Genomic DNA, 22,061 nt, shown 5'->3' with positions numbered 1-22,061 from the left:
GAAGTACATAGATACCTGCTTCAGCCACTGACTAGAAGAAGGGAAGGAGAATTAATGCAGAAGGAGAGATTTAGCTAAACTGGCATTCTCAATATTTATTTTGATCTTTTCTCTGCCTTGTACTTATGCTCTGCCTTAGCTCTGTGTTGTCCCTGAGGTCGTGACAGCACTACTTCAAGGTAATTTCTCAAAAGAGAAGTCACTAGATATTTTCTTTCTTTTCAGCACAGTTCACTAGTGACTGAAGGAGTAATGGTGCTGAGATGATGGGTTTGATGTTCGCAGGGGCCTCAACCCACTCCTAGCTATCTGCAAAGCTGAATGAGTGAGGATGGGGAGATTCTTAATGCAGCGTGCAAACACAAAAGACTTCCCTCCTCAGTATTGTCAAGACTAACAGATAAGCAAACCTGCCTTTTTGCTGCTAGCCCACACTCGACTCTGCATGCACACTGGCTGAGCACAACACCATCCTTGATACTGCAGGGGTTAGAAAACATAGCAATTTGCATTAACTGCTTTTAGTGTTTGGAATTATTGTTTATAATGTCACTGTTCTCAAGGTTTAAAAAATCTACAACATAAGAGACATTTTCAGAATGATTTTTTTCAATGCTATGTGGCTAATACACCATACTGAATTTTAAGATCATGTATTTATTTGGGAATATAATTATGCAAATGCTATTTTCATCACTGTAAATATATCTTGGAACCAAAACTAAAACTCCTGGTACAATGCTGTCTTTAAGCAACTGTAGAGCTGTATATTCACAAACACAAGCCTATGTACTAGAGTGAACAGATGAGATGCTCAGAAGAAAAAAAGTGGCATAGACTGGGAAGTTGTTGGTGTGCTCCCTCATTTCCAGCCCCCTGACAAGAATCCTGTAGAATTTTTTATCTGATCTCTTGGATTCGAAATGGAAAATGTGCAAATTATTTCCTAGTTGTCATAGTGGACGCTTGAAATATTTCCGAAACGTAGATCTTTTTTCTTGGAAATAATAAATACAAGCTAGGTTTCAGCGACTCCAGACTCAGTTCCTTGTGTCAATATAAATACTAAGCTGGTATCAGCATGTAATTTTTTAGGGAAGTTGATTTTCTTCCATTTTCCATTTTCTCCCCAACAAGGGACTTCACAATACATTCTTCTTTCCACCTAGCATAGTTAGAGGCATCTAATTGTTAATAAAGTTGCTCAGATGGAAGAGAAGTTTGGGGCCATATGAAGCTCTGTATCTCCCCAGTGGTTAAGGCAGTCAGTAGTTACCTTTGGCCTTTGTGAACTGAGCATTTTCCAGCTATTCATCTTCACTTCCCTAAAAAGCTCTATAAAAGTTAACAGCACAAGCAATATGCTGGAGATTAGAGCAACTCATACAAACACACAATAACAGACAGGCAGCTTAATGATTTTTCTTTCCTAGGGCAGGGTCTACAGCAGGAGATGCCTTTGTGTAAAGCTGGTGCTTAACAGAGAGGAGAGATTATCACCATCATTCTCAGTGCAGAAAAGTTAATAACAGTCAGGTCACCAACTATTTCTGATGGTAGAAAGAATCACTGGGAACAGCACTCTTGTTTCAATTTCTTCCCTGGGACAGACTTGCTCTTCTCAGCAGCTTCCCCTTGAGGAACATTATTACAAACAACTGTCCTATTTTTATGCAAATTCATGTTTTACAGGAGATAAGACAGTAATGATAAATTCTTCCAATTTCCTAACACTAGATGAGAAAAACTCCACTCCATAAAGAACCAAAATTGTAATATCAGAGTGTCATTCTTAACGGGGGTGAAATATATTCCCTTATTAGCAGGAACAGAACATCATTTGTTCTTGTAACATGATCTGGTTGCCTGGAAAGAAAAATCCTAGTTAATCATTTTATTTTATTATATTTTTTCCAATGACTGAAATTTGCACAAATGAAAATAACTAGGGATTCATCATGAGCTGACAATACTTTCGGATTAATAATGGGTGGTGTCGCATTTCCTCTAAATTACTAACTACCTTGACAGACAGCTAATAAACACCGCAGCCCAGCACAGACAGCACAGCATCCCCTGGGCATGCCAACACAACATGCGTATGTTAGGAACATTGATTATTTGCATAAATTAAGGTCTGGCTCTGCCTTACCTTGTTTCCTTGTCCTTGGGCATTGCAGGTGACCCATAGCCAAAAGCCTGTTTGTCAATGGGAGACGGCACAGCCTCTGCCATGCCCGCGTGGCCAAGGGCGCTTCGCACTTTGGCATCCACAAACACAGGTGGTCCTGGCTCCTTTTTGAAGGACTGGCGGCTGGGAGAGGCCCTGTCAGGCTGGATAGCATGAGCAGGGACATGTGCAGTATGGTGGGGATGGATATCGATCATGCGCACATCAGGCACCCGGTGGGGTGAGGCAGGAGGCGTTTTAGAGCTGAGCGTGGGCAAGTGGCTCTCCGGGTATTTTCGTGGCTTTTGCCTGTACAAGGACTGCTCCAGCATTTCAGGCTGCATAGAGGGGTTACAGTAAGTGCTTGATGACCTCATGGCACTGCGATGGTAGGCGACAATGTGATCAGAGACATCAAGGGAGTGTCCGCTGTGGGGTGCAGCCACGCTCATCCTCCCCTCATGAAACAAGTATGGGTCCCCATATAGACCTTCATTTCGGATCAAGGCCAAGTTTTTGTTACTCATGTCCTCATCTGGTTTCACATCCCGCCTCTCCAAAATGGCGCTTGGGCTTGGCGATATGGAGCGTGATGCCGACACACTGGAGAGCCGGTCTCTGGGGATGGTGGCATTGCCTGGAACACCCATGGGACGTCCCCCTCCATAGGGGATCCTGGATGGAGAAGGCGGCATGGAGTGGGGCACTGGAGTGGAGGGTGGAGAGCTGGGCATCGCATGGGCAGGGTGTGCAGCAGATCCAGAGCGGGAAGCGCTTGGGCCATCTCGGCCCATATAGGCAATTTCCCTCTGCATCTGGAAATGAAAGAAAAAACATACAGGATGTAAAATTACCAAAGGAGCAGAACGTGATGAGGATTGTGACGACATCAACATTCGCAGAAATGAAAACTACCTTCAAGATTAAATAATTTGTCATCTGCAAAAAATAAAACATCTTGGGATCTATAGACAGCAATAAAAAGACCTGCATGTTAAAGGGATGTGAGAGTTTTATAAATACATTTGTTCCTGGAAATACCATATTATCCATTTACACATAGCTGATACGGACTTGAAAAAGTTCAGTGATCAGACACACAGTCTAAAGAGTTTGTTGATTCCACACCAGGAAGAAAATGCAGGCATCACAAACATACCTGAACTCTTTAGACACAATACAATACAATAAAACTCATTTTCCATTTACTTCAGTGCAGGATTTGGCTTTTCCTAATGCCTTGATGTGGCCTTTATTATGCAAAAGGTACACAAAGCATAAGGGACATGCGCAAATGTTCACTGACACTCAAGTTGCATGAATACAGTCAGTCCCTATAAAACATGTTCTAATAGTTCCTGAACCACAACCAAAGATAAAACAGCTTAGGAAAATACATAGAGAACATGCTCAGAAAGCTACTAAAAATTATAGTTTTATAATCAGCATCATTAACTGCTCACAGTAAGGACTGAGTAAATGATGAAAAGAAAGAGAAAACTTCCTTACCAATACATGAGTGCTTCCTTAACTAAGGCCACTGCAAAAACCTGCAGAGAATACATGTGCTTCTGAGACTGCAGCATCACACTGCCCAACAATGACCTCTTTAGGTGACTGAGCATCATCAGTGGCATGCAGCAGAGAAATTCTCCCTCTAGCAAGCATCATGTGCTTGCTCTGGTGCCATACAGGTCAGGTGGATAAACAAGGAGATAAAATGTCAGCTGAGTTCCACCAAGTATATCAGAAAAAAAATTAAAGCTTCCAAAATTTGTGTTGGCAATTTCAGCTTCTCTCTGCATTGTTTCCAAGGGATTCTTAAAGTTACACAGCACACGTTTCTGTACAGTGGAAGTCATTGATCTGAAATCTTCACCATTTTTCTCCCCTCTCACGCCTTGCTTTGACAGTGTGACTGGATTCATTGCAGGAAGAGTGATCCATGGCTGATGAGACAAGAAATTATATTCTTTCTATTCCTGCCCCACCACAGGTTTTTCCGCTGGTAAGGGAATTGCAGTATGGCGGTATATAAACAATAGCTGCTCTCATCACAGCAGGCTCCACTCTTGGGAATTACAAATGACGTTCCCCAGGGCCAGAGATCAAAAGTCTGCAGTATCAGGTATCAAAAAGAAGAGATAACCTGATTGTGGCAGCAGCAATAATAAATATACGCAACAGAACAAAGGAACGAGTTGGGATGGGTCAGAAGCATTATCCAGCCAAAGGGGAACATGGGATAGCTTTTTTTAATTTTCACAGGCAATTACTGAAGTCTAGAATTTAAAATATAACAGAACAAAACAGTATTAATAAAATTACTGGTGGAAATTCAACAGAGTTCTTTATCTACTTGAAGAAAAACTGCAGCACACCGAGCTGTGTTGTGCCAACAGAACAGAGCTCTGAGCTGCTTTGGGCTCACACCTATAGACAGCAAGAGATTTTTTGCAAAAGAGATATTTTGAGAGAATGGAGGAAGAAAGACCTCCTTGATCCCCACCATACAGGCTGTATCATGTTCTACTTAGTTATATCAGCTAAAACTGCAACAGTTCCAACAGTATCTGGCACGCAAACCACAGGCACTAGGATACACTGGGTTGCAGTGAAAGGAAAATTCTGATGTTTCCTTGTACTGAAGAGAAAATTTCCATGGGAAGCTTTGAAAGCAATAGATTTTATATCCACTAACTTCTGGACTTCATATTCCTGTATATGCTCATTCGTTCCTCATAAGTTAAAGAAATCTGTCAAAGAAAAATACCTATTTTCCATCTTACCATATTCCCATACTTCAGGATGGAAACGATCAGTTCAAATATGTAGCTCAGCTATTCCTCAACTTCCTGTGTCTGAGTACTGATGGCTACAAAGCTATTTACTCTATTAATGCTCTTTGCATTAATATAGCGCATGTAGTGCACAGCCTGAAACAAGACTCCACTGGGCTAGGAGGGCACAAAGCTCGAACAGACAGCCCCTTCCTGAAAGGTTCCCTTTCTATTTTAGGATGTGACTCAGTCCTGGGTGGAGTGTGCAGAAGGGGAGAGCAGTTGGAGCCATGGAGTCTGGGGTGCCCAGGGCCGGAGGACTGGGGCATGTGAGCTGGCAAGGCTGAGGGCCAGGCAGTCTCACTGGTCACATTACAGGACCTCCTGCCACCTGTCGATATTTTCTCTTTCTACTTTTCTCCCTTCCCCAAAATCTCTGGATTCTTCATTAATGGCAGCTTCAGAAATTCCAATGATGGTCTCTTATGCTTCTCAGCTATATATCTTCTGTGGGATATTCAAAGCACACTACTCTCCCCCATATATACTCCACTTTCTGCACTGTTCTTTTTCTTCTTGTCCCACCCATACTCTAATATGTAGGCTGCTTTGAGCCATGTTCTTAGTCTTATGCTGCATTACTCAAGACAGAGAAAGATAATATCAGGCTTATATGAGCCTGTAATAGTAGGTGATGCCACAGACAATTGCTTTGAGAAGAAAAAGATTTTTTAACGTAGGCATAGGATCACGTGCTTTTCAACTGCAGCTACGTAATATATTTGCCTGAGGGTGTGGTTTTCTTGAGCACATAGCTTAAGAAATCCTTGTTCTAGCTCTCTGTAGCCTGTACATCCTTGAAATAGAAACTTGTTTGTCAGTCCTTGAGGTTAAAGTGTGGCGATGGCTAGTACAACCATTTCTGTATGAACACTGGAGGCAAAAGGCACCAGTGAGAATCTTTCACGTTCAATAGTAAAAAAGATCACACCACATTTAAGCATCTCCTGAGGAAGTTTCTGGTCAATCTAACAATACTGCAGTTTGTAAGATATAAACTTGGATTTCTTCTTTTTTATCAGAACAGAGGCATTGGACATATACAGAAGAGTGAACATCAGATAAAACCAGCTAGGCTTTTTATTTCAAAATTAGCTTGCATACTCAGTAACTTGCTGTATTTTAAATACTATTATATGCAGAAAGGTAGCAAACCAGCTTTCTATTTGCCCATCTAAAGATGACTTTACAAAGAGTTTCCCTTGCTTCTGATAGCTCACATAAAGACCAAGCAGACCCAGTGTCTCTGCATATAGCAGAACACAAATCTTGCTGCAGCTCCGGGCTCTCTGAGTAGCTCAGCTCCCCTGAAAGAAGGACAGAGTCATGGTATCATAAGGTGGGCTTCTCACAATGAAGCAGTCATTATTTCTTCTCTCTCTTGGGCTTCTTCTTTATACCTGCATCACACATGGGACAGGGCATAGGGAGCTGTGCCCACAAGCACTCCAGGGCAGTGGCAGGTAGCACTGCACTACTGCTGATTCATTAGCACCACACCAACCCTTCATCTCCCCAGGTAACTGGATGCCAGAGGTGCACCTTGACTCACACTGTTATCTGCTAAAATCTCATAGCAAAGCACAGGCAAAGAGAAAAGTAGGTGAGGGTTTCTGACCTGGCAGCCCTTCCCATTGCTCTACTAAGCCTTGCCTATCGAGAGAGCACCACAACTGGTTTCACTCCAGGGATTTCAGCCTGCCAAAATGCCTAGATTTAGCATGTTTCCGTAATGGTGCTCATCCCTGCATTGTCCTGAAGACACCCTGGAGTTCCCAGCAGACACCATTAATCACCTCTCAGGCACACAAAGCTATTACTTTTTCTTTCCTGTCAGCACCCTTTTTTTCCCTGAGGAAACTGCACATCTGCTCCTAAAACTGGCTCACCCAATAGTAAACTGAGGACACTTGCAAATAACTTTATCATGAAATTGGGCAATCTTTGATGAAAATGCTACATAAAAACTGAATAGTGATAACAAAACTGATCAATTCATTACATAACAAATACATTCAAGATAAAGAGACCTTGCCCACTATAAGAAAATCTTCTTAAAAATGAGGCAGACCTTCACTTTGTTAATCAGGGAAGGTTTACATAAGGAACCCCAAACCAAACAAGAACATAATTCATTAGTTCTTCTCTAGCAAAAATAAATTGACAGCCTTACTGTACTAGCTGTCCAAAATCCTCAGTTTAATCATTAGTTGCTCTATATTATATCATATCTGTCATAGCTGGTCTTTCACCAAGGTTGCGTTTGCACAGCTGAAAGCACAAATGAGCTTTTGCAAAAAAAAATGTCAGAGTTTTGATATTTCTAAAATAATATTGTTTACAATATGGCATAGTGCATTTGAAAATTACAGAAACAGTAAACAGTTTGAAAATGACATTTTTAAGTACATGTACCATGACTGTCTCTTGAAAGCCAAATCCTCATGCTATCAGACATCACTGAAAGTTTGTCACACTTGTTTGTCTTTGTCTTTTCTTTGTGTCTCTTTTAATTCCTACAGATTTCCTCATTCTGTTGGGCCATTTCAGAAAAAAAAAAAAGCCAGGCTGGCTACATCTGCGGGTTCCTCCTGCTGCCCAATGGCGTACTTACATACTGAAAGCAGTTACCATCATCTTAGCTTTTTCTGGTCAGGAACCTTCCAATGAAAAATAACTTCATCAGACAATGCTAACTTAGAAGAGCTGAAAGATTTGCTAAAATGTCAGTTAAACAAAAGTGAGTTGAAAGTCCTCCCTGCCAGCTTTAAGTCAAATACCACCATGGTTCCTTATGAAACATTCATGGAGTGCTTTAGAGTTCTGGCTTTCCAGATTCACAGTCCTGGGACAACTTGGTCAGAGCCTGCTAAGGGGTAGGGACTGCAGCTCTTCCATGGTCTCTTTGGCAGAGTGAAGTACTGGGCAGTTCTACAATGACCTTCAAGATCATGGAATAAGACGAGCAGGAGTTTCAATGTCTTATCACTCCTCAGCAGTGCTTTCAGACTAATTTAGTTAGCAATTTTGGCTGAAGATGGGTCCTCTGATGTCCCGAAGAGATATTTCAGACAATGAAACAGCTAACCCAGGCTAACCTTGGAGTCCTGGCTTCAGCTAAGTCTGGCCCACACTACAGAGCTCTAGGAGGAATCAGTTCCACAATATTTTTTCATTATGGGAATCACATGCCGGTAATTCCAAAATAAAACCGATTTCAAATGTTCAAACTTGCCATGAATGGGGAACTCTGAGACCCACCTAACTCTGTTCTTAACATGCCCCATACACTTCCATTATCTCCCTCTGGATATTTTTCTAGATAAAGAGTTTTCAGAACTCCCTAAGAAATACCAGTAATTTTTGTACTAAACTTCCCATTCTTAGCACCCATCTTGGATTCAGTTCTCTAGCTTCTTTTGCACAGTTTTGATATATGTCCAGCTGTAAAATCTCTGTATTATGCTGCAAAAAGAGTTGAACTCAGAACATCTATGAAACCGTAATTTTCTGGTTCTAAATATCACACCTGAAAAAAAAAAAAAGAACAGTTTACGGGACATATGTGGATATGGTATCTATATTATTAATTCTATGTGATTTTCATTCAACAATGATGCAATCAGACAGAGTAAGATGTCTCTGAGGATAAGGCATTTCCCCAGTTTTTATGTTCATAGACTTCTTTCATCAGTTACTCTTCTCCTGAGTGAATCCTAAACAATTGTCTTCACCATACTACTTGATGTCATCACAGCATCTCATCCCCACGCTTTTCTATCTTTTGTGAAGATGTACAAGGGAAATGGCATAAGCACTATTTTAACCTCAAGAAGAGTAAATGTAGGGCATAATATTTCAGCTACACATACACTGTCTTGAATTAAGCACAGCTCAGTCGCAGCCTTATTTCCCTTTCCATATGATAGAGCATCAAACACATTCTTAACATTATTGTCCCTTACTTTATACTTAAATCTTCAATGCACACTTGTCTATGAACCCAGACCCTACAGCTATCCAAATGTTTTACCTCAAGGTACTTTACGTGTCTCAGTATGTCCTTCTATATCCCTGACTACATATAGACTTAATTCATACCATACCCTAAAGCTCCCATGGGGAAAACAAAGAATACCTGTTTTACTTTTTACTGAATGTAAAACAGATCTGTAAAGCTCTAACAAAACAAATTTAATGGTAATATCAAAAATAATGTTTGACTGCTTCACCTTGCCTCTAAGCCAACATGCCTGCTGCAGATGGATCTTGCGAACAAGCAGAACAGAGTTTCAGATCAAATCCTACAGTCTGATCCTTCAGGCATGATTTCTCAGCTGTCCTGATGCTATTCTGGGCATTTGTTTCAACAATTAAAAACAGTAGCAGTCTTATTACTCTTAGCCCACTTTACCTACAGAGAAACAGCATCATATTCCATAGGATTTTTGCTCTGAAATAATTAAAGCCACTTACTGTTACTTAAGGAAACCACCTGTACGGCTACAGCAGTAAGATGAACATTTGGTTCCACTTCTTCTAATAAAGCACTTTTTGTTTTCAGCCTTGAATCTAAATCCTCAGTCTACAGTACAACATTTTATATATCCATGCCTTCTGGGAAAAGGTTACAGAAAATGTTCCTTGCTCCCTCTGCTCACAACAGGGGCAGGCCATCTTGCTTTACCCGGTCATCCAGTAACGCTGCTTCAATAGACTGAAGTACTTTTCCACATGACAACGCTGCAATTTCTCCTCCCCTTTGAAATTAGTCACTAAATAACCTCCTTGGCATGTCACCCAGTCACAAACTGTGCAACACTATGTGATTCAATTGCTCAACCATTTTTTAATGTGTGCCTATGAGATGTATAGGAGACTAATGTTACAGAATGAAACACAAGGGAGACTCACAAAGGGGAAAGCCATAAATAAAGCAGCGAGTCACCTTCGGTTAGGTAAGAGAGGGCACTTTAAAGGTAACAATAAAAAACACACACATACTAATTCCCCACTAAGAAGATCTCTAATTACTTAGCAAAGCCAGCATAAACAATTCTAGAAAAAAATACAGCCACCATTCAGTTGCGAACTTGGTAGCAGCGGCTGGCAGGAGGAAGCAAGAGCTTCTTGTGCCGGGCACAGCACCCAGCCATGGGACCTGGCTGTCTACTCATTAACCAGGACCTGAGCCTCCTGGCTAACCTGAACTTTGGGGCCACCATAAATCAGTCTCAGAGATAGCTACAGCACACTATGCTAACCATTAGGATTACCCTTCCTTCTTTTTTTTTGTTATAAAGACACAATAGAGAAGCGAACTGTCAAAAAAAACCCAACTATCGAGAGCAGAAAGATTGCATCCACACCTTCCATCCTCTCAAAGAATACAGAAAATGTATTCTTACAAATGCAGTGTTAACAGTGTGAAAGAGGAGGGACTTAAACATCATAGGGTAATCTCATGACTGAAGCACTTCACAGCGCCGCAGTTCTCTTCTGTACTTTTTGGCTATGCTTTCACGCAAAAAAATATTGCTTTTATCAACATTACTGGCATTCAAAAGAATCAAACTGTATTTTGGAGCACATGACCATGAGCCAACATCAGAGCCATTTGTAAGGGACCTTACTGGAGTAAGGCTTCTATTTCAGTGTATTCCTCTCAGCCGGAGAGGGAGGCATCACTCACTTCTGTTACAGAAGGGTAAGCTGATAGAGAGCATTTAAGTGACATGACAAAGCTCAGAGCAGATCCCATAAACAAAACCAAAAAACCTGGTGTTCCTCTCCTTACTACACCATAGCCCAGCAGCAAGGAGTCCTCCAGATTTGCAGTCAAATGCGGTGTCTTCTGATTCCTACCACCCACTGTAAAGTTGTACACCATTACTGGTCTAGCTCTGTAGCATAATGGAAACAGACTTGAATGAGTATAAAGATATTCCTTTTGTCTTTAAACGTATCACTTCTAGTTTCACTGTAAAAATACTTTGAAATATTCTTTGTATTATATATTTGCACTAGAACTATAATAAAGTAATATTATAGCACAGAAACAATGTTAAACCTATTTATTTTATTTCAAATTTGATCAGTCAAGGCTTGTTTCTTGCAGTATAGGAGTAAAGCAGTATTTACTGTTGAAGCATCTGGTTTATATTTGGCAGGGCTAACTAGTCAGTCAAGCATCCCCTTTTAATGTATGGATGTATATACTTTGCCTAGTTAAAAAGCTGCTTAGGTCTGCTGACCAACCAGACTCAAATACACCAAAAGTAAAAATAAAGGCAAATTATCCAAATAAACTTTTATGTCAGATGCTTTCCAACAAGTGCAGAGTATATTCTGCCATCCACATTCTTCCTGACAGGCAAATAAACCTGCAGTGAGGAATCACATTATTATGCTAATATGCAGGGTAAAAAAGATCACTATATTTCACTGCAGTTTCTTTGTAATGAATTGCAAGCTGGTCAGATGCACATTTTCAGTAATTGGACTCTAGCATGGTAAAGTATATCCCAGAACATACTACAACTAGTTCTCCACACATCTGGCACTATATGCAATAGTCTTTGAGTATGTCTGATGCATATGAAAAGTTTTCATATGAAAAATAAATCTTCTTTTAATTTTAAAATACATTGGGCACAACATCATAAGTAGTGCAAGAATATATCTCTACCGAGGCTGTAATTTAATTTGTAGGTTCTAACAATGCATACAAACCATTGAAGTAATACTTTCCATTTCAATTACTTTATCAGAGCCCTCAAGCCTTGTCCAACTTGCCATGTATTATCCTGTGTTTAATTACTTGCCACCTATTTGTTTATAATGTACTGCATAGAACAAGAATTCCTTTCCAGTTAAACCCCCCATCTAACCAAAGGGCATGCCCTTAAGAAGCACAACACCCTACGCTTCAGATCAGGTCTGAAGGTTTGGGCTAGTTTACTACTTCCAAATCTGTGTTTATCTTAATGACAGTTACCACTAAATAAAATCACCAGTCACCCTACTTTTTTTACTCTACATTATTTACAACATTAATCTGTTGGATCTTTGCATTAATTAGCTCATCACATTAATTTATCTTCTCTTTGCTCCCCTCAAGTCTCAGTGCAGAAGTGTTAGAGACACATCAATAACATACACAGCTATAAAGACAGAGAAAACTCTGAAGCCTGCTATGGGGCATAAATACGAGGCGTACATGTAACTAACTTATTACTTGATTGATGATCAAAGTCCTTTCAACTCTTGATAACAGCTCTTTTGGTCCTTACGCCCCTAATAATACTTTCCTGGATGGAAACAATTAAGCACTTAATGCTGGTGCTGCTGTAAACAATCATTTCTTTGACAGAAAACAGGGAAATACAGGCTGAGTGGCTCATCACTAGCTCAACTCTGCAGCAAAGCATGTGATGGAGTCAGTGGGGTCTTTCTTAAATGCAAGAAGTGCATTCAATCCAGCAGAATCCAAATGGAAAGACATTTTGCTGATGATGTTTTTTACAGCTGTTTTCTGAATGAAGCTTTTTTTTTCCTGGCCTTTTTGTTGTTGTTTTTTCAATGAAGATCTGTCTCACATGACTTCTTCATTCCTACAGCCCACCCAGCATCTAATTCTGATCTAAGAAAAAAAGAATGGAGGAGAACAAAGACCTATGCATGGATTTGTCTGTAAAATCTCGTGTCTGCAAAATCTCGTGTCTGCAGCCTCTGTTAGCATGAGAGCCACCACCACCATCTTTCTCACTTCTACTCCAACACAAGAAACCTCTCAGTGGGGTTATTCACTTTCTTCATTGAAAGGAGAAATATCAACCCCTTGCTTTGCCTCATCATTCAGCAGAGGAGTGGTCACATCCTACCCTGATCTCACTCTCAGATGGTATGTTCCCCAGAAATGGGGGAACAGATCACAGAGCCCCTGAGTTGCTATCCTTCGTCAAGGGCATCAAGGTGTCCTGCCCATTTGGGCTGTTCCAGTGCCACCCTGCCCTCCATCACCCTCAATAACATTTTCAGATAGGCCTGTGATATATTCATATCTACAGGGATTCATAATCCTACAGGAGCTCATCTTTGAACCCAAAAGACCAATCTAAACAAACAGAGAGGGAATGGAACAGTTCTAGCTGCCTGACATGTACTGGGCTTGAGATTGTGTGCAGATCTTCCCTTAAACATACATATTGCTTGTTATTCCCTTGGTTTACTGACTCCTAAGGCACTCAGTGAAACAGATATGCCTCACGGTAGACAAATGTACCATAAAGTTCACTCATGCTTAATCCAAAATCCCTAGTTCTTAAATCAAAAAGCAAAGGACAAACAAAAAACACCACACACCACAGATTGCTACTAGCTAGAATGAACCACTGTAAAGGGGGCTGTGCCTGCAGGGTGGAGCTACACATCATTGTGATGTGTGTATAACATTAGGTATACGAACATGCGGGCAGTACTCTTTAGTTCTATCTTTTGGTGATGGAAGGTCAACTTAATCAGGAATTTTAGATTTTTAGGGATTAAAAAAAGGCAAGTGAATAAAAGCAATCAAATCCTGGAGGTGCTGGAAATTCTATAAGCCCCTCTAAGTACACTAGAGCAAATACAGCTAACTCTCACTGGAGTCGCATGAAGAAGGTTCTGCAAAACTGAGCTATTACGTCAGGTCTGCAGTCTGTCTCTCTGCTCTGTAATTCAAACCTCATGCTTCCCCCTCACTTCTGCACTGATTTAAACAAAGACATTTTCCTACGCATAGGAAAGTATCACAGCGTGTATCACAGCCATGTACACACTACTTCTCAGAAGTGAAGTTGGCATCGTTAGCTGCTCAGTGCTGAGCATCTTTCTTACCCCATGTTACATTAAATGGCAGCCAGGCACCCCAAGTCAGCTGTGTCCCTCTGTCTGGGGGGCACAAGCTGTTCCTTGGTGCTCCCTGTCTCTCCCCAATGATGGCACTGGGAGGCAATTCCTCCCCCAAGTTTATGAAGAGCAGACTTATTCTTTACCATGAGCCTGTCCATATGCCTTTTCATTTAGCTCGATCTCTGCTCTGTTTTTCAACCCATTCTTTTTTCCTTTTTCTTTTTTATAAGTCAAACTGAGATACTAAAGCTAGAAGGGAGAATGCTATTTTCATTGCAGATGTGGCTTGCTATTCCTTATGATGGACTGGTGGACTTTGCAGATATCCACCTCAGAGGATCCAATTTGGGCTGCCGTTTCTGTTTAACTGAGCAAAGAACTAAGTACCTCTAGCCTAAAGCTGGTAATAAGCATTATTTATTTATCCACAGACAAATATAGAATCACCTCTATTTGTCATTCTTCTCTTCCTCTGTCCTACTATTAGCACTATTGCTAATGTCTGAAGATTTCAAGCCTAAATGTCGAGTACTGAGTTGTAGCATGATTTTTTTCCTGCTTAGCCCATAAGGAATGCAGAAATATTAATAAAAAATAGCAATAATCAATCTGAAAACAATATATAAAATGACACTGTGAAGACATACAGTAAGCAAAGGAAAAAAAAAGGCAACAGAGAATTCTGAATGTAAAATTACATAAGAAAAAAAGGAAAAAGGAAAAAAGGGCAATGGGAAAGGGTGGAGAACAGTATTAAGAGTTTGTGAAAGGCCAGAGATGAAAGAGAGTAATATCGGAGATGGACTGTTGAGGAAAAAAAAAAAGAAGAAAAAAAAAAGGATAATAAATCTCAAAGAAAGAAAATCAGAAAAATTAAGCCAGATGCTGAGGAACTGATGAGAAAAAAGTGAAATTCAAGAAATACGGTGCATGAAGGGAAATTTAACACACACACACAAAAAGGAACAAAAGAATGAGGAAGCAGACTGAGAGTGGAAAACCATGAACTAATGTAAATTTTCTTCATGTCTAGATGATTTTGCATTAGTTCTTGTTATTACAGTGCTGTAGCCTAACATAGCAGGCATGGGAGGGAGAGAGAGAGAGAGAAAGGAGAGGGAAGAGAAAGAAGAAAATAAATCCAACACAAACTTACTTGGCTTGGGCTGATACTCTGAGGTTTTGTGTTTTTTGCTAGGGGTCAGAACATGAGGGTGACTTTTAGGAAAGATGTGAGCTGCAGGTAAACACCATCTGGAGTGACCTCGTGAATGCATGAGGTCAGGGGCAAAGCTGTGAACATCATTTGCCTTTGCAACCCATTCTCATATTCAAAGCATAGAGGTTTGGGATGCACTTTAAAGCTGCAAATAGCTTTTGAAACCTAGAACTAAGTTCAGCCATTCCCACGAAAGAAGTGGCTAAGATTCAAAAGAGCTTTGTGTCCTTCAGGCATTGCAGAGAACAGCTCTCTGCAAGTCAGGCCTTGGTGTAGCATCTCCAGGACTTGGCATGCAGTTGAGCTGAGTGCCGAAAGCTACCACAGATGTGGTTGTTGCCTTTTGTCTGGTCACTAGTGGGGGGACAGCAGAAACTGTAGTTGCATGCAATCATCACCAAGTGTTGACAAGTGGCAAGACTTCTCTATATATGTGTGCATGCAGTTCTTATAAAACTCTTCCCACACCAATTCCATGCTGTTACCAGCCCCTTGATCTCACATAGCTATGACTGCTCCCCAGGTACACCCGCACCTCAGGTCTTCATAATGGCCAGTGGTTCTTTCAGTCCCCGGAGTAAGATCACTTTATCCAGGTGTAAAACAAGAACCCAGTGTGAAGATAAGGTGAAAGCAATATCAGACTGATCAACTTGCCATGAAAAAAAATGGAGCTCACAACATGCATCAGCTTTAATCTAGATAGAGGAGCAGGCTGTACATTTGGATTAGCCTGGTGACATCAATAGTGAACCTGCCTGAACTCCCTAGCAGACACTGCTACAGAGTAGGACAATTTGGCTGCATGCTGAGTGATCTCTGCTTGGAGGGGAAGGGAGCACCAGGCCACGTCTGACCCCAAGCAGTCCCATGAGGAATTCCAGTCTAGCCATGCATGAGGCAATCTGAACACATAATGCAACACATGCAGCAGAACATTTTGCATTGGCCAGACTGAAATTCTAGTGCTGCTGTGTGGGGGGTTATTCCCTCAGAAACATTTTGTTGTCTGAACTATCTCTTACCACCAGCCTGCATTACTTCACTCCTGATCAGGACATCCAGATCAGTGTATCTAGCAGGCACTCCTTTCCACATTTCTATGACCATATTTAACTTCCAACAAACAAACAGAATGTGAGAGTTAAAAAAAAGAAAAGAAAAAAAAAAAGCTACATTATCCAATTAAGCAGAGAAAGTTAATACATCTCTCATGCTTGATTTTCTACGCTTCCTTAGTACTCTTTCCAGACAGAGTAGCGTGGTGAGTACACTAAGAAACCTCTTAGCATTTCAGCCAAGATTTTTCAGGGTGTTATCACAAATGACAAAAATATAAACACACTGAAACATAACACATTTCAATCCTAAAAAGGTCGGATTTACATAATTACATCATTGGTTTGCCAATATCCACATTTATCTCATCAGTATAGCGTGGCCCACCCAGCCCATAAGCTATTAGACTGTTTGGACTGAACATATAAAAGCTGTTACTGATTTTTTTTTAAGTTAACATTATGGCACCCCTCATAACTAGCGTTGTGTTTTAACCAACTGCTTGTTTCTTTTTGCTTTCCCACAGCTGCTTTTTTAGGCAGAACATTCTGAAAACAAACAGGAGTCATGTAATTCATGAAGATGCAGCAGGCATTTCCTCCCCCCCCGCCCTGTTCCCCTTGAAGAGATCAAGCACATATCATAGAGGGCCACCACCAACGCAGGCAGCCAAGCCCTTCAGACCAGTCTCAGTTTCAGCACTTCCTCAGGGCACTGCTGAACTGACGGGGTCATCCCTTTTTTTTTTTTTCCCAAAAAAGGAATAGTTTTAGACATGTACATTTCTGGTAGAGATCAGCATTTTTATTTGGTTTAAATATGCTGTGTATCAAATTTCTTCTCTTTAAAAAAAGAAATGCTGTTAGTAACTGAACTCATAAATCAAAATAAATGCATGGCTTTCTGACTCGCTGTACTAACGATTCAGCTTTTATTTTTGTTCCATATTTGTATCTCTTCCCACTGTGCTAAAGCCAAATAAAACTGAACAAGCTGATATGGTTAAATGAACATAAAGCATCACCCTTGGTCTCATCTGACATTACCAAACAATAGTCAAAACATGATTTCTATTATAGAATAACTTAAGACATTAATAATATAAAAATGCTATACATTAGAGCTGATAGTTAAAAGACCTTAGCAGCACGTCTACTATACCTGTAAAAAGCTATTTCTTTCCAAGTAAGGACATAGCACATCAGAAGAAGCAATCTGCGGTGTTGAGTTTTGGCATCAACACCACCAGACGGAGAAATGGTCATGGAAGCTGTACAACTGGATTTTGCAATGCACGTGTCCAAGTTCTCAGCTATAAGGCCCAGCAATTATTTGCAGGTGTGAGTATATCTTAGCAACATTAGAGGTGCTACTGCTGCAGCAACCAGTTGGAGCCCTACATTTTATTTTCATTTTACTTCCTTCTATCCAAAACAGTACACAACCTGTTCAATCAGTCTTCTGTCCGCCTGATTGAAGTAAATAACTTTATTTTAAGGTGAAGCTATCTATAGTAAATATTAAGTGCCCAAGGGCCTAGCCCTTTACCCAACACACCCTGCTGGTCCTTTCTCTCAGTCACACAAAGTTCTGATTTGCAATGATGTCAGAAAGGCATATACTCATGAAAAAAAAAATAACTCCAGCATCACGTCATTTCTCATGGAGTCCTGTTGCCTGCTCTTATTTGCAACTGTCTTGCTTTTGCCAACAGAGGCTTTTTTTAACCCCAGATCTTACATGCATCCAAGAAAAGATATTTTTACTCCTCATATTTTCAGAACTCTGATTAGTTTTCCAGAGCTCACATTAAAAAAAATACACTCCAACATGGAGAGAAATCAAAGTCATCATATACTTTGATGTCTTCTAGACTCTAGGTACTGGTTTGCTCTTTTTCTGTGTCAAAAGATAGGAACAGAACTAATTCTCTTTAGTTTTAACTACTAGGCAGGTAATTAATAGGAGACTGAAACAAAGACTGAGTGGAAAGCAGAGAATTTGCGCCACAATCATGAAGAATCACATTCTGGATTTGAGAAAAACTTCTTGGGAAATCTAAGATCCTGACTGATAAGCCAGCAGCAAGTTGATGAGGAAAAAACATTGTTTCTAACTTCATAGGGGTTCTAAGTCTCATGATCCCAAAACAGCAACCTTCACAGAGTGATCGTAAGTAAAACCTCAAGTAAAACCTCATTTGGAAAACTAACAGGAAGTCACAAAGCTTGGTCAGATTTTGTTACTAGCCCCAGCAATGCAGATAAGCTACATGGTGCACAGCGGAGGTAAAAGAGGACCTCCTCTCCCAGTAAGTGGGGCTATGGCCATGAGAAATTTTTATCATCTATCAGTGTGTTTAGGGAGTTCTGGCAGCATCTGACCCCACCAGCTTCTGAGGAATTTCAAGTAAACAGCCAAATTAGTGCTAATTGTTCTACTAAAAGAAAGGACAATGGAAAAAAAAATAAGAGAGTAAAACAACTAAAGAATTGGAACAAGGAAACATTATGTAAAAGAAGGTGGAGTAAGAATAAAACCAGAAACCAGTAGACAATAAAAATGGACTTAAATGAAATCCTCATGCTTTTACTCAGGGAAAGTTCCCAGTGAAGACTTTGAAAGTCTTGCCTGAGAACCTTAGACCTATGTGAGAGATAAGATTCCAATTTTAATGAAGGGCTGAAGAGACCTTCACACAAGGGGGCATCAGATGTTGTCATTAAGTAACTTCTTCATCTCCAGGGCAAACTTTAAGCAAACCTCAACATGAAAGACAGGCTAGCTTGAATATGGGCCTGTTTGTGGGCAATAAAGAGCTTTACCCCTAAAAACACTATTAAAACAACTGCACTGTGGTTGCAAGTTGATCTGTTTCCACAGAAAAGGCTCTCTGGGAGTTTCCAGGTAACCGTTTTGTGATATCTACCATATGACGCTCCTCTTAGGCTAACTGGAAGATTACAGCAAGGGTGCGGCAAGCTAATGTTCCCTGAACATTTTACTATTAAGAACATTATACTTTCTTTCAACAGCAAGCTTGTTGTAAACTTAAAACCCATCTGCATTATTTATTTATTTGTTAAATGTATTTCTTAGATTGTTGGTATAGCAGCAGAATCAACAAGCTTATATTATATACACATCTTACTTAGGGAAAAAAAATGTAATCCATCAAAGCACAGAGCCATCCAACTAAGAAATCCACAGTGCAGCACACATCCCACTGTAATGCAGGATCTATGTCTTTAAACAGACTGACTTTTTGCCAGAAAACATTTGAGATTTATATGCTGGTTTACGCAAAGCTAAAATAAAATTGGAAATTTTCTTTACAATTCTACCCACTTTCCCACTAACTTAGGCTTTATACAGCAGTAGGTATTGTATATCAAAGGACATATGAAGGAAAGAGAGCAGGTACATTTACAGTCTTTCATCACAGTCCGATTTGATGCAGCTACTTCTCAGTGTCTGCTGCTCTTCTGTTGCATAAATAATTGGCAACTACTGACAAGCCATTCAAAGCAAAGGTAGTAAAACCATGACAGTAAAAAAAATCAGAACATCAGAGACTTCTTTTATACATTTTGTTCAAATCTCAGCAAGATTTGTAGTGGCAAGCTGGAAAATAACTTTTTAAATGTTTAATATGTAACTAGTCATAAAACCTGAGAGTAGAGCTTTGTGATTTAGTAAGCAATTAAGCATTTATTTTTTCATACAGCTCAAGGAAGAAGAAACAGATTTCACTGTTTTGATTTAAATTCCCAGTTCATCTGAAAATATCTTTTAGTTTGGAAAAAAAAAAAAAAAAGAAGAAGAAGAAGAAAAAGAAAAAGAATTATATACCTTTCATTATTTATAAGCATTATCTTACCTTACATCTCTTGCTGAGTTCTGTTTCTAGATGACTTTGGCAGGTATTTTAATTCAGAATTAGTTTCAGCAATACATGCTATTACATCTTCCCTTTAAAACAAACCACTTTTCCTCTTTCCCTCAGACAAAGTACGTGGGCTAAGAGAGCTGCAGCGTCTCTGTTCAAACGATTTCATGGACACTCAGAGGCTTTCTTTCTACTGTATGAAAGTTGAATCTGAGTGAGGAAGGCATTTTTCCTGTCCCGGAAATCAGTATAACCAAAACCAATGCTGAGCTAATGAGAAATGTTTCTTCCATGTGTTCTGTTTGGCAGACACTGCAAGTCATATCAAGGAAACACGTGATGTTTATAAATACAATATGGCTCATGTTGTCATAACCTCTCAATGACAAAAAGAGCATTAGGAAAAGCAGACAGCAAAACAGCAGGAAAGATGAGATTTGTATCATTTGGAAGCTCAGTATCAGATAATAGAAATATTAGCATTTTCTTTTTCTTTTTTCTTTTTCTTCCCAAAAGAAAATTAAGTTTTATAGTAATAGGATCAGTAAGGCAAACACATGGCAACTTACACAAATGCTGTCCTATAGGCATTCTAGCACTTTCACTCAATTTGCTGATTTGCTGCAAGAATTCTTTTTCAATAAATACTTTTCTTCTAAATACCTCTATGTAGTTCAAGGAATTATTTTTTTTTAGCCATACATGTAATGAGTAAATGTAATTTTGGCAGCATTTGCAGCTTTTATGTTTCTGATGTAAAGATTACAAACAATTCAGTAAAAAAAAAAAGCTGAACATCTCAAAGAAGTTGGATGTATGTTCATAGGTATCTGAAGAACATAGAAGGATGACCCTGCTTTTATTATCTCTGTATTTTTCCTGCAAACCAGCACTGAATTTCAGCCCCCTGGGATGCCTCTTGGGGAGTTGTTTGAGGGCTTTTAGCACTTGTAGGTTTTTTTAAGTTCAAGATTTCATCAAGGCATAATGCAGAGGAGAGTGAAGCTGTTAGCCAGGCACTTTCAGGTGAAAAACGAAGTTGCTGTTGCATAGTTTCTGTAGCAAAAGCAGTTCAACATAACTGTTCACCCAACTTATCAAACGTCTGCAATCATTCCACAGAACAACTCAATTTAGCTCATCCCCTCTCACCTTGGCAGCCCGATGCCCTGTTGCTGCCAGGAACATCATCACCTTTTAGCCGCTCAAATTGCCAGAGCAGCGGAGTTTCCATGTACCCCGCTCCCTGACTTTGACCGAACTTGCCCTAATTGCCTTTTCACAGAAAAGCAATTTCTGAAAAGAAAAACCTCAAAGCGTACCTAAATACAACAACAGCCACAACAAGCATTCCTTGAATATTCCAGCCTCACCCACTCAGCTGAGGTCTGGGACAAACTACTGACCTGGTAAAGTCTCAGTAAAGCCATGGAATTAAGAGAAAACATGGTGGGTCTAGAACATTTTGAAACAAAGTGTAACCCACAGGCTTCAGGGCAAGTGGGTGGGAAGAAAAAGACTGCCAAGCAAAATAGCCACTGGTTTGTTATGAAATAAAATTTCCCCCTGATCCTCAAACTGGCAGACAAATGATGCTCAAAACAAACCACTGCATAATCCGACATCATTAATATCCAGCTGTGCCACCAGAAAGGCAGACAAGTTACAGGGACAGAGGGGTGAGATTGTAATTTAGGATTCTTCTTGTTTCAGACCCTCCATAAAAGGAGGAGGTAGTCAATGAGAGCAGAAAATACGCTGTGCCCTTATAGTGGGGAATCCTTTCAACTTGAAGTCAGCAGTATGGCACCAGGAAGTCACAGCAACAACACAGGACAAACGGAGTTCTGATACCTCCAAAACACTGAATTCATTTAGCAACACACAAAAATCTGCTGCTTTTTAGTGTTATCTATTGGCATTGTACCCATAAACCATTCCAAAATGTGAGATGAGAGACAAGCTGGACCCAACAGTTAGTAAATCTGAGAA

General features: G+C 40.1%; 1 protein-coding gene across 19 annotated transcripts in view; it reads right to left on the bottom strand.

The window, feature by feature from the left end:
* Window positions 1-22,061, bottom strand: part of KIAA1217 (KIAA1217 ortholog) — a 349,470-nt gene that overhangs the window by 52,940 nt on the left and 274,469 nt on the right. For 16 of the 19 annotated variants that reach the window (XR_006181754.1, XM_042888183.1, XM_042888190.1 and 13 more), the window contains one exon: window positions 2,153-2,985. Coding sequence is in view for 18 of the 19 variants with exons in the window: in XM_042888183.1 (XP_042744117.1) it covers window positions 2,153-2,985 (833 nt within the window). In the remaining variant the exon portion in view is untranslated. Of the gene's footprint in view, window positions 1-2,152; window positions 2,986-4,959; window positions 5,109-9,486; window positions 9,722-20,060; window positions 20,371-22,061 lie in introns of those variants that run through there. The other 3 variants (XM_042888194.1, XM_042888195.1, XM_042888193.1) reach the window with 3 other exon arrangements.

This window comes from Lagopus leucura, unplaced genomic scaffold (genome assembly GCF_019238085.1).
Source record: "Lagopus leucura isolate 7727_CA_CO unplaced genomic scaffold, USGS_WTPT01 Super-Scaffold_100157, whole genome shotgun sequence".
NCBI lineage: Eukaryota > Metazoa > Chordata > Aves > Galliformes > Phasianidae > Lagopus > Lagopus leucura.
The sequence above is the reverse complement of the archived record's forward strand: the minus strand, read 5'-3'. Positions and strand labels throughout refer to the sequence as shown.